The following is a 17,647-nucleotide window of genomic DNA, read 5'->3' on the forward strand; positions in this document are numbered from 1 at the left end:
CCCATACTTACTTAAAATGGAATATGTCTCCTTCATCTCAATTTCCAATCTAACTCCAGTTAAGTGTCCTATATCATTGCTGTCACATTAGATAACTAAAAGTGGGGATGGTCACAATTACATACATAGGAAAGTAGTGAGAGTAACTGATTCCATTTCAAACCTCTCTCACCAATCCATTTTAGTTAAACTCTTTTCAAACCTAAATCAATTTCAACACCTAGGGGCTTATTTACAAGCACAGTGCGCTGCCAGAATGTGACTTTTAACAACGTATCGGGGACGCACTGGGGTTACCCACAGACAGCCAACCTGCATGGCTTTTCATGGCCTCGTAGATATGGTGTGAGCAAACGCAAAGCAAGTCGCTCCGTTGCCTCACACTGCGATGGTAAGGCAGGCCATGGGCGTTACAGTGGGTATTCCCACGTAACGCCCATGGCATTGGACACATTCCCAGATTTACAACAAGCTGTAAACCTAGAAATGCGTCAAAAGCCTATGGCCCCCAGGGGTGGTGTAAGGGTTGAGTTTGTGAGGGAAGATGTTCCCTACTTGACAAAAACAACCTGATTTACATGCATACACAGTGCCTGCCTTGGCGCATGGCAGCCATTTGAATGCCAGGGCAGTAATAAGGACAGGAATGCATCATATCTCATAAATACGGTGCATTCCTGCCCTTTTCTTTTGACATAGAGCGGCGCGGCCCTGCACCAAACAGTTTGCAAATGCCTATTTTATTACAATAGTGTCTGGACCAAAGAATTAAACTGTGCTCAACCAGCCAACCCCTCATCATCTTGCACATACACTTACATACAAGAATAAGGAGCACAAAGACACACAAATAAATATATTAAGAATTAGATGGTTGGCCATTAGGAAACTAGATCATACCAACAAGTTAATTTTGAAAGGAGTACAATTATTGGCATGAATACAATTTGGGCTACTAAAGTAGAACACTGTTATCAAAACCCAAAATGAGGTGCAAAAATAAGCTAGTTTGCAGCAATGACATTTAAAAAGTATTAGAATGGCATGTGAACCACACATTTCTGGTCTCATGACACTGAAAAAGAATTTAAAGAAATAGAAAAGAAAAAAAACTAATTTAAACAATTATGTGAATTTTTTTAATAACAAGAAGTAGTCAATAAACAAACTTCAGTACTACTAAATATTACCACCAACCATAGAGATTGTTGGAAAGTAATAGAGTTCAAATCCTTCTTTAAAGAAATAACTGAGAAACTAAAAATTATACATCATCACTTCCATCTACATTTTTCGAAATAAAACAGGTACATTTCTTTATGAAAAAATATTGCAGGAAAATAAATAAAATTTGCATTTGGACAATTACTATGGTATCTATTACTTCTTTATGTCTTTTCCAAAACAGATTTTCCCACATTGAACAAAATACCTAAACAAAAATACCCGAAGAATCAAAACATGAAATTGTACTACAGAGAGAGGAGAATTAAACTAATTGAACAGAGAGAAGGAGGACATCTAAAGAAAAACAATGCTACTTGGAAGATTATATTTACATTTTTCACATATAATTTATTTGTTTTTCCACAGTGTTCCATGATGATGACCTGTAAATGTTCTAAACCACGACATAGCAGTGTAACTGAAGGGTTTTTCCGTCTCACACCTACCATTTATGTCTATATGAAATACAATGTATTATTTCTCATACCTGAAAAAATATGGTTAATATTGGTAGAAGATCTTTATCTTTTGAGTCATTTGGTTAGTTCTGAAAACAACAATTTTTTTAATTTTAAGTTTGTTTGGGGATTTTCTTCTTACAAGGTGAACATGACCAAGCAAAACAATAGTCTGAAGAGGAAACAGGAGGACAACTAAGGCAAAAAGTAAAACTAAGACTGTTGGGGAGAACACTGGTGAGCCACAACAAGCTTACAATACGTGGTCAAATCTCTCTCTCCCGCCATAATGACATATGGCAGAGTATATGTAATTGCATAGTCTATTATTAACTTACCATGTACTATGAAACTACAAGACACACCTTTCGCTATTGAGAGCAAAATGATCATGCAGACAACGCTGAGGTTCATAATGAATTTTAACCTATCGCAGAAGTACAATCGTACCAAAACAAAATTTACCATAGTAAATACCATAGTAAAAAACATTAATATTGTATTATTAGAAACACATTTTTTAAAAAGATACACATTTAATGTAAAAAACAAGTGCTCTAGATTATTAATAGATTGGAACACTTCATGTACTATTTCTATACGAAACCAACTTAAACTACACAAAAATTCAAAATTTAAAAGTAATAGTAATAACTTTTTAGTCATAACTTAGTTATAATTTACTCCTGTCCAAAACTTACTAGCAGCCAGACTAGAGTACTTATAACTCACACCATCTCCGTGTACTGACTATATCCTTTCATATTACATCATGTATTGCATGTTAAATTATACAATTCATAGCAAAACTCATGACATATCAAAAGACATCATTTACGAGAAGATTGCATTTTAGAGGGCAGAGTTATAGTTAAAATGTCCGCCATCACATCTTTATTGATGTGGTGGTATTGAATCATCTCTTTGCTCAGTAGATTGTCCGCGGCATAAACTGTCTTTATTTTTTATCCTTATTATCTTTAAAACTACTGAACATAATTACCACAAATCATAAAATTCACCTTTTCTGGACCAAGATTTAGATTTCTTGCAAATTTTGTATAATTTCGTTCAGTCGTTTTTGATATAGCTGTGTCTAATTTTCCTAAGTAAAAATTAATGGGGATAATGGGTTTTTGGACTCCTCTTTTTCTTTGCCCCTGCTTGATGGATAACCCAAAATCTTTACAGAAATGAGCTGGAATGGATGAACTTTTGTTTTGAAATGTTTTATGAAGATTCAATAACTGGTGCCAAAGATATTAGCAATCTAAAAACTGTTTTTCTATTGAAACATAGTCCTAACTACTCAGTGATGACATCCGCTGGGGGATATGTAGCTATACATATATCTACTGAAAAAACAAAAGTAATGTGACATTATAGTTAGGTGCTGTTATAATATATAAAATAACATGTAAAAACAAAATAAATTGTCATCATTAAAGTCATTTGAAATGTAATCAGTGTTGTCATCAACGATGTCATGTAACATGTCATCATGAGTAATGTGATATGTGAGATCATAAGCAGTGCATTGTCGGGAGCAAGTAACTAGTAGGTCAGTGTAACTGGTGAATTTTAGTGATTCTTTTGTTTTTAAATGTTAGTCTTTATGTTATCAGTGCACCTAACTATAACCGTGTTTTTACCTTTATTTTTTTCAGATAATTTCTAGGAGTTTTTAAACAGAAGCTAAAATGGTATTACTTACCTAACTATACCATCACTTTAACTTTAACCGGGGATTTTCAGGGTATATCGAACATTTTTTCAATGTAAGATAAGATCTTTAACAATATATAACTATAACGCCACTTTAACATTTGGTTTTTTAGTGATTAATGAAAAGCATAACTTTTAACTTTCTTCTAAATGTGGTGTAATTCTGTTTAACCATTATTTTCAGTATCCCTTCCCAAAATTTCTTATGTAAATTAACATAGGAAAAAATGTTTTGGGACACTCCAGTTTTCACAGCCCCCACTTTGCTGATCATCCCGAACCCTGTTGGAAAGAAGCTGAAGTCGTTTTGTGAAGTTTCATCCAATGGTGTAAAAGTTATTTGCAAAACAAAAAATGTGGTTTCCAAGCTTTAGGTGGAGAGCAACTCTATATATATGGAACACACTAAAACACCACTGACACTATAAAACTGCTCCCCTCAAATGTCAGTTTCTCTAGCAGATATTTATATTTAGCATTTACAATTGGTAGCTGTGTTCACAACCTGCCTCCCTAAAGCCTACATTAATTTTATTATTACTGAGGACCTTCCTATCCAAAATAAAGACTCCTGGGTCTAGCCCTGATTTGAGGTGAGACCATGGTTGTCTCAAACTAGCCTGGACATATTGGCTCCTGGATGCAATATATATGTACTATTAGCAGTCATTAGATGATTGAAAACACTGGAACAGTCCTGAAAATAAGAACAAAAAAAGCAACACTTTCTCGATTGTGATCTGATTACAAATACTATGTTGTAAAATTGAGGATAATAACCTTCTTGCCTAAAACTGGTTACTTTGTGTTGAGATTACAAATCCTCGCTCAAAGGACTCTCAGGAGGAAAGGATTGCCCTTTCATTGAATGCCAAAAGGGCATTCAATCAGATTGATTGGCCATATATGTTCTGAACACTCCAGAGACTTGGAGATGATTTTAGCTCCAAGGTTAAATGGCTATATGATACACCAATGGCTCCAGTGCAGAGGATTTCTTTCTCACTCCTTCTGAGTTCCGTAGGGGCACCAGGGTGCCCTCTTTCTCCCCATCTGTTACTTCATGCCCTGGAGCCCCTGACGGTTGTTATCTGGCAAAACCCACAGATCACAGGGATTCTTAGTCCAGCGGACATCTCCAAAAACCTGTTAAATGCTGATGATATCTTGCTCAGCCTTCCCGACCTGCCTCATCACAACTGACCCCCATGTCTACCATCACAGCATTCTCTGAGATTTTGGGTTACTGGGTTAACTGAAGTAAAAGTGAGAATATGTCACTCTTCTGGCCATAGCAGACTATAAATGTCAGCGGAAGGCATATCGCCTGAAATATTTGGATGTTTACTTCAATAGTGATCTATAGCGGATAGTAGAGGACAACCTCAACCCACTTATTGCCAAAATGAAGCTGGTCTATGCTAAATGGACACATCTGAACATATCCCTTTGGGGTAGGGTGCAGGAGGTCAAAATTGTGGTAGTGCCATGCTCCATATATGTCCTGGGTATGTTATCCCTGATGTTTTGAACCTATGTACTGTGGAAAATTGACAAGGATATCAAATCCTTCATATGGGGGATCATAAGGCCCAGGCTGAACATTTCTAAACTCACCTCTTACAGGCAAATATGAGGACTCAGCCTCCTGTGTGTAGAACATTACCAAACATTGCTCCACTGTTTAGCTCTAGTTGACTACATAAGAACTCCCTCTGTGGACCCTTATCAAATGGCATTTATTAAGTGCCAGTCTGATTCTCCACATGCTGTTCAACCTTGGCCCACTGTCCTTTCTTCATGTGGTATGCACTAAGTGGGTGGAAGCAAAAGTTGAATTACTGATTAACAGCTCAGTGGATGAAACCCACTGACTGAAATCCCTCCACTCGCTGTGTATTATGTGCATGACTTTTTTTTTTTTAGAAAAACAATAGTCTAGCAAAACAACTAAGGCTTTCTTTAGGGCCAGACCTAAAAAAAACAGGCAACCTCAGGACAAAGGAGAACATTGCATGATGGTACAGCTGCACATCTGTTCAGGACTTTTAACTTCACAACATCTACTCATCAGTGTGTTATGCATTTATTTAGTGCACATGTATTATCCTCTGAGTCCGCATTTCCTGTAATTCTCAGGTGTTGTCTAGGAAAGCTGAGAGTGTAATAGAATGTTATTGAAGGAATTTAGTGTGTTCTGTTCCCTGGATGATGTGGTTGAGCATCTGTGACAATGTGTCCTGCAATGCATAAATGTTTTATAGTATCATTACGAGTGTGCAGCCATGGTGTTTGGGGCTTCATGTCCGAGGAGGCCTCAAGGCTTTTACATCTTGGGCCAATGTGCAAAGGAGTCACAATCTAGTTGTTGTCTTGTTTCTTTGTTTGAATTGAGCTGTGCCCCTTTACAGAATTTCTGTGATGGCTGTTTGTTGTCTTATGGTGTCTGAGTGGGTGTAGGAGAGCTTAAAAGGTTGTAGTTGCAGGAATATATTAGCGAGACATGTTGGAGATGAGTGATTGTCAATGATTGTCCTTGTATTTTATATACAAAGGAATGTCTGTTCTTGGTTTTGTTGTTTTTAATAAAGGGAGATGTGCAGCAGTCTGTATGTCCCCATTATATGCAATTCTGGGCTGATTTTCGGAATGCTGAGAGTGGACTATGTGATAGAATGTTGGTGAGTGGTGTGGAGTGGAAACTAGGAGATAAGAGATAGGTCAGTTGGAGACAGGATGGAGCCCTAACATAACCCACCTGCTGGTGCCATAACCTAAGAGACTAACTTCTAATAATGAACTTATCCCTTACCTGAGTGGCTCCAAACTCTTCTGTGAGGACCCTGTCCTCCAAAGTCACCAGCACCATAAAAGACATCTACAGTTTATCCTTTCCTTTTATCTTTAATCCTTATAATACTTTTTAAACTGGGGCATATTTCTTTATTTTTAGCTTGTACCACACCTCTGCAGGTGATGGTTGGCACTGGTACAGTGTATTGCTGGAGAAGTGCAGTCAAAGAGAAACTATTCTGACTTAAAAATGGACCCTAAAAAGGACATTAGAAGCTGAGTAAAATACAAAAGAAGTTGCCTAAAGTTAGAGGGTGTTATCACCTGTGGAGGATCTTTGCTTTACATATGTCTCAGCTCATCAGGAAATGAAAGATACCAAACAATATACTTGCAAGCACAATATTAGGTGGCTTTTTGCATCAAGGGAGTATTGACTGTTAGCAAGACAACTATTATTGCTGCATCAGTAAGGAAACACCTTCAAGTGAAACCAAAAAGAGCATGTCACACAACCTGCACAAGGATTAGTGACAATAATGGAGCCTCCTGTAAGGACTAAAGGTAAGCAACAAAAAGCTTTGGGGTGAGACAAAACTCTGTTTAGTCTAATTTCAGTAATAAGTGAACCAATAACAATTACAAACCACTGACAAGTGAATAGTTGTCTCATTGACGTAAAACAGTAACACATACAGAAAAAGTGAAAACATGGCAGAGGAAACAAAGGGAAACTGAGGTAGTGAGTCTTACAAAGGAAATTCAAATTTGAAATTAGATTGGAAAAAACATGATTGTGTATCAGCAACACCCTTTTTTATTCAGAAACGAGTTTGAGTTGGGTGGAATTTAGAGATTGATGAAGAATTTGGTTTTCAGTTCAATAATATCTACACTAGGTTTAGTTTATAAATCAGAAACAAAGTCAGTGTCTTTAGAACTTGCAAAAGAAGATGCATCTGCACATTACTTCTTCAAAGCTTTTTTCATCTGTTCATTTCTTAGGCTGTATATGAAAGGGTTCAGCATGGGGACAATGGCGTACATCACAGTTACTGCTTTCTTCCTCTCAAGCAGGTAGCTGGAGCTAGGCTGGTATTCAGTGAATATAATGGTCACGTAGTACAAGCTGACAACAATGAGGTGTGAAGAGCAGGTGCTGAAGGCTTTTCTCCTCCCCTCGCTTGAGCGGATACTCAATACGGTTGAGATGATACGGATGTATGAGATCACTATAGGGACAATAGAAGCCAGGATTAGGAGCGTGCCCACTGTGAAAATCAGGATATCAATGATGGTGGTGTCTGAGCAAGAGAGCTTCAGAAGTGCAGACACGTCACAAAAGTAGCTCTGGATCAGGTTGGATGAACAAAATGACAGTGTGACGATCATCATACTGTATAGAAAAGAATTCAGGAAACCACCTATCCAGGAACCTGCCACCAATAGAGTGCACACATTCTTGCTCATTGCTCTAAAGTAATGCAAGGGCCTACAGATGGCAACATATCGGTCATAGGCCATTGCCCCAAGCAGCAGACTGTTAATGGTCTCCATAAAAATAAAGACATACAACTGTGCAATGCAGCGTGAGTACGGGATGGTCTTCCTCTGTGAGATGGTGCTGACCAGCAGCTGGGGCAAAATATCTGTCAATATGCATATGTCCACTAGTGACAGGCTCCAAATGAAGTAATACATGGGGCTATGAAGCTTTGAGTCAGTAGCAATGGCTGCCATGATGGCACTGTTGCTTACTATCCCAACAAGGTAAATTGTTAGAAACAGGGCAAAGAGTGCAGTCTGATGCTTTGGATGGTCTGATAGGCCCTGGAGAATAAAGTAGATCACTCTGGTCTGGTTCTCCATGCCCATTCTTTTATCTCCAAACAGCTGTGTGCAAAAAGTGAAATCATATTTTAAGCAACAGAGTTAAGAACATTCAGCATTGAAAAGTTACCAATATGTTAAACAAAAGACATACTCTCACCTCATTACTACACAAAGCTCTAAAGTTTTTTAGATGCTTAGTTTAATTGTTTTAATACAGGTGCAAGAGAACTTCCACCCCTTTAATGATATGTCTTTTCTATTTTGAAATACAGCAAAGAAACTTTTCGGATTTTCTGATGATAAGTCCTAAAAGTGACTACACCGTGTCTAAAAATAAAAAAGATACAGGGCCTTATTATGACTTTGGTCGTGTGGCAGCGGGCCGCCACACCAGCGCCCCCCTGCTCACAACGCTGTAGCAATAACATGACTGCCTGCTGGATTCTGACTGGAATCCAGGTCAGGTGGTCCGGCAGCGACTGGCCCAAGGCAGTGCAGTGCTAAGGCTCATATGTCAGCCCTAACAAGGCACCCCAATGGGAACGCCATTGCATGTTCCTGCAGAGCATGGATTGTTAAGTTCATTCCCTGCAGGAACTGGGCATTCATTCATACAGGGTAGCACACTATGTTCCCCTCTGCATGGACTCTCTGGTGCAGAGGCCTTGCCTTTGTCTCCTCGCCACTACTCTTTTCATGGTGGGTTCACGGCTATATAAACTGTGGTGGTGAGGAAATTCCTAATATTCTTGGTGGTGCTGCGGCGGCACCACCAGCCTATTAGGGGCCTCAGACCACTGCAAGACCACCAGGAATCATGGATCCCTGGTGGCAGCAGCAGTCCCATGGCTGTACAGCCACTGAACTTGTAATAGGGCGGTTGGACCACCAGTGTGCCGGCAGCCGCATCACTACCACCCTGGGTTTGGTGGTCCATCGGATCACCAAAATCAAAATAAGGCCTGCAGTATTAGTAGGGGTAAAGGTTCCCTTGCACATGTAGGTACGCAACAACAGCTAGTCCACATATTTTGCTGGAACACTCAATTTTACAAAATATTCAGAAGTGTTGAACTGAACTTGCACCTGCAAGTAGCACTTCACAGCACTTTGTCAAGTGACAATAGGAGTGGCTAGCTTTGTAGTCTAGTCTGTACAAATGGTTTATGTAGGGGATACAGTATTAGATATGTACAGTGCAGCTTCTTCCTTGTAACCAGCTCTATAACTACAGTGCTACCAAAACCAAAACATTCTAATCAGTGACACTGTAGAATCATGCCACTAATACAATTCTAATTAAAGAGCCAGATACATTAAATGCTCCCTCTTTTTTAGAACTTACATATACTCTAAACAGAAACAGGGACATTACATCAGGAACAGAACACAAATCTACAAGCAAGTTGCTATTCACATTGTTTCCTGTTACATCAACACAGTCCTTACCACTTTTACATTCATGGTTATGTTTGAAGGTGATTAATTTTCTGGGCTCCACCTCATCACCTCCTTCTCCATACTCATTCAAACTGATGTGTATTTTCTTCAGCTTGATTGGATTCCAGATAATCCCTTCAATCATTGTGGGCCTAATTTCGAAACTCAAGTTGGCAGTCCAGACACGGCTGCACTAGCGGTTGGATTACAACTTGGCGGGCAGACCACCGTAGCATTGCCGCAACCGCCAGGAATCCCTGTTGGTGGTCTGAGGGCCATGATATGGGCATAATTATGAATCTATGACTGCCAATCCCACTGGTGGTCCGACTGCCGGATTACAACTTGGGTAGTTGGACCACCATGGCACCGCAGCAAATGCTGGTGGTGGTGCGGCAGTCTGAGAATCTCAATATGCTTGGTGGTGCCCTGTTGCTCTAACGAGCATATTAAGACTTTTCTCACTGCCAGCGGTCTCATGGAGGTCCTTATTCCGTGGACCTTCTGGCGGTAAGGATAGAAAGGGGGCCCTCTAGGGCCCCCTCTTGGCCCTGTGCACGGGGGTATGCAGAGGGCACATGTTGTTCCCCCCTGTGTTCTTGCACCCCATTTCCTGCACTACATAGAGAGCAGGGTCCATGCCATGCAGGAACTGCCTTCGCTCTCCCATATCAGTGCCCATTTTCAGAGGCACTGCTGTGGGACCGCCAAAGAAATGCCTGGCAGACATGAGAAAACTCGTAATCTGGTGGGCGGTGCTCACACAGATTTGGTGGTGTGCTGCGATTGCATGGCAGCCCCCTTCCACACCTCCAAAGTCGTAATTGGGCCACTAAAATAAGACACGTTCTTGTTTTTGACAAACCTGTAGCAGACATCATAGTACCTTTAACCTGAGTGATTAGTAGCGTGTTCTAAAAGGAGCAACTGTCTTTCTTAGTTGTGGTTGCTACACTAACACCCAGTCCTTTGGTCAGATATCTGAGTCTTTTGCATGTCGACGGGAATCAGTGCGTTCTTTCATTCTGTGCTTTGCTTGACAGTCTTGATTATTAATGCTTTCACATTCAGGGGCAGGGTCTTTCATAAATTGAGGTAATCAGGTGTAAATTATTTTTCCAATCATCAACTCAGATGGCTACTTCCCGGTGGTAGAATGTGGAGTTGCACCATAGTCTGTTTCCTTCACAAATAGTTTAAATCAAAATATCCGCAATAGCATTGCATTTTGGCTTGCTATCCTACATGTGTCCATGACTCTCTCTACAGTCTCATTTGCCTTGGTTCACATTGGACCAATCTTCCTGTGATTAATCTCTAGATATCGTACAGCACTAGCAACAAAAATTCTGTCAAGTGGAATGTAGGCCCATTATCAGTTTTTAATCTAATTGATATTTCACATCCCAGAAATATTTAATCAAGAATCAGAAGTACAGCTGTCTCAGAGGTAGAAGATGCATGTCACACTAAAAGGACTTAGGAGTATTCATCAATAAGCAGTCTCAAATAACAGCCTGACTCTTTTGGTCCCTAGATGTTGACATGTTATGTTAATGACACAGTTTCTAGAAGTTCCCACATTATTAGTTTTGTTGGTGGATTTTCTGTACTAAAGGTTTGACATAATTGGCGAGTCTGCATGGTTAGTTTAACCCAAAAACTCAAAAGGCCAAATTTATTTGTTGACTGTATGCATGCTCCATCACAAGGGCGATAGAGTATACATACTGCCAAGATAAAGTTCAGTCCACCCAATGTAAAAGTGAGCAGACCTTAGGTTTAATCACCTTAGATTTAATCATCTCTTCCGTGATTAAACCACTCCGACGGCCCTTTGGAGTAAGGGCCATTGGAGGCTGGCTTCTGATTCTGCCCACCTAATTTAGATGAGCCAAATTGCAGGTAAGTTTTCACTGCCTAGCATCACCAGGAAAAACTAGACCATGAGGGGTAGTAAAAACAACTAAATGCTCCCCTCATCATGGGTGAGTGACAGATTTTATATTTATTTTCAAAAAGAAAATCCCACTTTAGGATTTTCATTTTGAAAATAAAAAAGAAAGCAGTGTGATGGAGGACTTTCATGATGACAAAGCCCTGTACCAAACCGTAATCAACTTTGACAGGAACCACTGTGATGACAGTTCCTCCAAATGCTTGAAAAATGACCTCCAGATTGGCGGCCATATCTAAATTAGGTGGGCGGCACTTCCATGTGGATGACGGAGTAATTCACTCCCTCCCCCTGGTGGAGAAATAGGCTACATTAGATGCTATGTTTGGAAACCACACTTTCTCTCTCAATAGTTTTTTGTTTTGTTGACCCACTGTCTAGATGCGTTTTGTGAGCAATAGTCACTGTTTGTTCTTGTACAAGGCTGGGTTTAGGGCGGTGCGACCAGTGCAGTCACACTGGGTGCTGACCTGAAAGGGGGCACTTGCCTCACTTGGCTGTGCTGTGTTTGGCAATAACACAATTTGAAAGCACACGCTGCAGAGTTCCTTGTGGGTCCAGCTTTCATACAGCAATACAAATGTCAAGATAAATCTTGTGAATAATGTTCCTGCTAGAAAGTGCAGAGTTTTTTCTAGAAGAAGTTTTGACTTGCCCTATATACTAGTGCAGAGGGTTAATATGTCTGCTGCAAAGAACAGATCTGTACTTTATGTAGATAGGTGTGTGGATTAGCAAAGCCAGCCTTTACCAGCGCTCTAAAACAAATAAAATGTATGTGAGAGAGGGTCTATGAAGAGATGAGGGGCTCTTTTGCTGACTGGTAGTGAGGGAATCCAAGGAAGAGGGCATGGAGGGGGGCACCAAAACAGACTGTCCTGTTTTTTTTAATTTGTGACATTATAACTCTGCTTCTTTTTAGCAGTAATCCATTGGCAAATACTGTCGGCTCTCTTTATGTTTATTTTAGTTTTAGTATTTCACCATTTTATACTCCTTTTTAGTTTTTTTGTCACAGATAAAGTGCTTTAGTTTGTTGTTTAGGATTGGTTTGATTACCTTGTGCATCATTATATACTCTTGTTTCTTTTAGCTCCTTTAGTAATATTCTCTCTGGGGTTCACTCTCAAATGGTACGGTTTAGGTATTTCTCTGTTAGTGCATTGTTGTGACTAACATTTGGTAATGGATGACAAAATTACATCAGCTGGATTGTACTCTTTGTAAGGTTTGTGCAGAACTTTTAAAATTATTGGTAATTTGACCTTTGATTGGTCACTCCATATGATTTACCTTTCACTGAACCCTATTTCTGCAGGTTATACAACTCTATTGCTGTCTATAGAACCCCTGCAAACCATTGATAAAGTGCTTGTGCACTTAATTACCTCCCTATTATATGGTGTCCCTATTATATGATGGCAACTGTATCTAGAGCCTACAAATTCAATGTTACCAGTAGACTCCAACACTCATTGAGCCATCCACTGCAGTGGTATTGAAGAGCATGTCTGCAGGCCTATCATTGTAGTCTGGCTGTGCAGTTTGAAAACTGCAAATTTGACCTATTAAAAATAACCCCTTTTTAGGCAGGCCTAAACCCTCGGTTTAAATATTGAGTTACCCATATGTATGCCTTATTGTCCATAAGGCAGGGTGCATGACATTAAAAAGTAGGACATGTAAAAGTTTAATGTTCGACATGTCTTACAGTGACTAGCACTACAAGCTATTCACCTAAGCAGGGTCAGCTGTTCCATAAGAAAGCATTGGGATGTAATATTAAGTGTAATACATGTTATCTCAGATTAGGAAACCGCTACAAATGTTTTAAATATTTATTATAGGCCCAATTTACTCGGATATGTAATCAATATTTTAGAAAGATGACTTTTAAAAAGTTATATTTGCTCTGCCTGAAATCCCTGAAGGCTAAATATGCCAATAATTAGAAATTGAATGGGTTTGAATGAGGTGTGAACATGCTCACAGAACAGGGACAAAAGGCATTGGGTGTGCTGAGGTGTTGTTGCGCTCTTGATAGCATAGCCTGCACCCTTCTTTTTCGCTACCAGTCAGACTGACCTCCATCACTGTGGGTCTGTTGTTGACATTAATATGTTAGGTCCTCTTCGAGTGTGAAAACTTTCTTGACAGGTATGCTTGTGTCTGTTTTTGGAGCAGGGTCAAGACTGATTTACATACGACCGGGACCAAACTGCGGTGGCATGGTGTGCAAAATAACAACAGACTCAGATAAATCAGTATTAATCATGGTGATGAAAAATTACCAATGGCTAAGATTAGTTCAAGCATCCATCATCAGTTTTGTGTCAAAACAATACACATGGTGACTGTACACTGCAGCGATAAAGGTGAAGCAACATTCCCAAAGGCTGTTAAACACTCTATCGCTGGTACAGTTTTCTCAAATGATGGGGTCGAGATCATTGGCCAGTGTAAGTGCCAGCCCACCATCTTATTCTTATATTTTATACATCATGAGCCTTAAAACTTTATACCCCCTCCCAACTCTACCCTCCCCAACCCCCTACTCCCCCCAGCAACAAAATAACAACAAGATAGGTGGACGTTGGATGATGCGTATACTGGTCTCTGAGTCTAATATATATGTCTGTTGTGTCTATGTGAACTTCTGATGTCTGGTCAATCATTAAGGGTGGCCAGGAGCCCCCGCCTTGAACTGGAATAGATGCATATCGCACAACGAGGGTGGGCGTACACCCAAATGAAGGCCGCTTGTAAGATAGGCGATGAGAGGGCCCCATTTATATTCGAAATTGTTATATTCATCCCTAAAATTATCAGCCCTCCTCTCCATGGTCAATATTCTCCTGAGACGTGAGTGCCACTGGGAAAGCACCAGTGCTACCTTTTTTTCCATGCCACTGCAATTGCTATTTTGGCAGCCCCTAGACATGCCCACATTATGGCCTTATCTGCTTTTGTTTCATGTTCTAGCTCTGGGTCTCTTTTCCCCAGCAGGGCACCCTCTATGATTATTGGAATAGGATATCCAAAGATGTACTTCATGTGAGATAGAATTTCCTCCCAAAATGTTGTAATTGTAGGATAATCCCACCATATATGACAAAAGTCCCCTAGGAGACCACATCCCCTCCAGCAAAAATCTGATGTCTGTGGGAAAATCTTTTTGAGTTTGGTTGGGTACAAGTACCAATCAAAGAGAATGTCATAATGTGCTTCCCTTAAATCTAGAGAGTGGTTATCTTTAGCAATATCCCTCCATAATTCCTTCCATTCCACTCCTGCCTATTGATCCCATGTGTTCATGTATCAGGGTCTCAGTGAGTGTGAAGTGGAGAAAAGTAGCCTATATAAAAAGGAGATCACTCCCCTCATCAAACCCACCTGCTGCACAAATGTTTCTATTGCCGTCCTTTTTTATGTTGCTTCCTCGTTGATCTGTGGCTGTCGGGCCCAATATTTAAGTTGAAGGAAGTGGAAATGTTCACTAGACAGGACATTAAAATCCCTCTGGCAGCTGGCAAATGTGAGAATATCGTGGTTGTATACATTGGGGCGACAACTCACCCCAATACCGGACGCACAGCGTATTCCTGCGTATTTAGCACAAATACCACGACGATGAACCAATTTTATCCGTCTTTATTCCAATATAATCCAAAAATATTTAGTTAATCTTTATACAATGTTCATCCTTTGTCACTTGAGAGGCCTCATATGTTATCAATATCCTTAATGCAGGGGAAATGCCATCAGGCCATATTCCGAAGCATGGCGTAAACATACGTATTCCTCAATAATTCATCTTTAACACCCAATGCATTTCGGGCCTTTTCCTGGCCCTTCGTCAGGGGTACTCTATAAATTCAAAACATTACTGTTAGACTGTGTATGTAAACCACTTAAGCATGTAAATTACTGCATTTAAATACAAAAAAGCAATTTTTAAACCACAGTTCACCCCACAATCGGCGTACTCCCGCTAAAAAACGTAGCGTTACACTACTTCTAAGTCAATACTCGAGCCCACCTCTTCCAAAAGACATCCTTTTTTATGGTTCTTACTCCCACGTATTTGGCTTCGCTGTTCAGTCCTCTTAGTTATACGAACAAAATTCGTCAATTTACTCTAGTTGTTACCAAACGACAAGTTTAATTTTTACTCGTACCTTCAAAATCTATTGTGGTAGTCACCTTCCAGCCACGCCGATAACCATCTGAATGTTACATTCTTTCTACGCGCTGCTTCTTAACGGTCTTTGTTGTATCCCCGCCCATATCTGTAACCCTTTCCTGATTGATTGCCATCTACCATTTTGATCTAGTTTACGCACTGTATCTCCAAGCACGTTTCCTGCATTGAATCTTTACATAAATTCCCTTAGTCGTACCCACATTATCACCTCTGATACCATGCTTATAAACCTACAAATTACTGCGCATGACCCCCTTATTAAGAACCTGATGTTGTCATTCTATGTAACACTCACGATCCTATCTTCCTTTAGCTCCACCCATTAAGATTAAGCTCTCCCGTTCACATAAGCTGCCACAATCTAAGGTACTACAAGTCCCATAGCACACTTCGTTTCCCTTGTTTGCATATCTCAATGTCGAGTTAATCAAACTTTTTTTATTTCCCCTTAACCAGAACGATATTCAAACCCGCTGTCTGCTCTTAAAAAGCTTTCCCCAACATTCACAAAGGGTAAGGGTTCCCTTGGGGACTCCTTCCCATTTGTGAATGGGTTACCACAAACTTCAAATTGGTGGTTAAATGTGAATGTTTTGCAACCGCTTTACGTTGCAAAACATTTGTATAAACCACTGAAAGTTGCTATTAGGAAGGGACGCCCTTAACAGGCCCCTTCCTAATACCAAATCTTAAACCCATTCTGTCGTTCAGCGATAGGTTATTGAATCGCAAAATGGGTAATTGTTTTTTTATGCTTGCTAATGGCCAGATTCTGTGAATTGACTTGTTTGCAATGGAAAACATCTAAGTACATGTGGCCCAAAGTTAGCAGGCCAACTCCAGTTCTAAGTAAAATGTAATTCGTTGTTTACTGACACCTATTGGTGATGGACATCAGCAAAGATGCTCTAACTTTAAGAGACCAAAATCACCCTGCTGCACTCATCTTGGTAGACCTCTCATTGGCTGTTGATACAGGAGTGTTATAAGGGCTAATAGGGGCAAGACGGGTGACAGGGACGGGTAGGGTGAGAGGGACAGGAGAGTGTCATGAACTGGAATTGTTGAAAGTACTGGGATGGTTATAAAAAAGGGGGGTGACACGGATTAGGAGAGAGACAAAGATGGGAAACTGCAAGAAACTGAGAATCACCTTCAAATATACCTGGTAGGTCCATGTGGCACAGCTTGATGAATCTTCTAGTTCTTTAGGCATGTGATAACAGGTGCTTCTGATGGTACATCAAAGGTCGTGGAAGATTGTAACTGCAAATACCACCTAGAATCTATCCACTTGATGTTTCACTCCCAATGAGCCACTGAGGTTCTCAAGGTGCTGAAGGTGCAGAGAAGTGGATGAGTCGGAGCAAGCTGACCTTGAGCTCAAACAATCACTACAGAGTTCTCATTCTGGTGGGTGGTTGCACGAGTTTGAGCAGTCGTTGTGTTCATGCTTCCCCATCGAGTAATGTTAAATGATGTGCCCCCTTCAGTACGTGAAGAGGGGCCCCTGAGTCCCCCATATCTCAAAGAAAAACTTTGGCCTTGGGTGGAATGGGGTTCCACTAAACTGGAGGGTTTGGGGCTTCTGAAGGGTTGATGCCCCCCTCCACCACAGGGCATGCACAGACTTGGGTTATACTTCTGATACTGCCTCTGCTTTCATAGTGGGGAAAATAGCCTCATCCACTGAAGTTTCAAGATGCACATGGCGCTCTGCTTCAGTGAGCTATGCAAGGAGTGGAATTTTTGAGATTGGACAATAGTTTTCTGGGAAGGCAGTTTTTGGAATAATGCGGGCATTGAATGCATGGTGGTATCAATCCATGAAATAATAGCAGCCCTGTATTATTGATTATGATTTTTATGTCAAAATGTTGGCATCCACTGTGTCCACTTTGTTATGTAGCTGATTCTGGCATCATTATTGTAATTATGGGACTGTCTAGGAATACCAACGCATCAAGGTTTCCATTCCTGATACAATGCTTTTCCTCTCATTGTGGCAAA

The 17,647-nt window shown here is 40.3% G+C and overlaps 1 protein-coding gene across 1 annotated transcript; it reads right to left on the reverse strand.

Annotated features, from left to right (window-relative positions):
• Positions 1–7,169: 7,169 nt before the first annotated feature.
• LOC147684470 (olfactory receptor 1f45-like) lies at positions 7,170–8,072 on the reverse strand. The gene has a single exon (XM_086942351.1). It carries the CDS (start codon positions 8,070–8,072, stop codon positions 7,170–7,172), a length of 903 nt encoding a protein of 300 aa, XP_086798477.1.
• Between the last annotated feature and the right edge of the window lie 9,575 nt (positions 8,073–17,647).

This window comes from Lissotriton vulgaris, chromosome 10 (genome assembly GCF_964263255.1).
Source record: "Lissotriton vulgaris chromosome 10, aLisVul1.2, whole genome shotgun sequence".
Classification (NCBI taxonomy): domain Eukaryota; kingdom Metazoa; phylum Chordata; class Amphibia; order Caudata; family Salamandridae; genus Lissotriton; species Lissotriton vulgaris.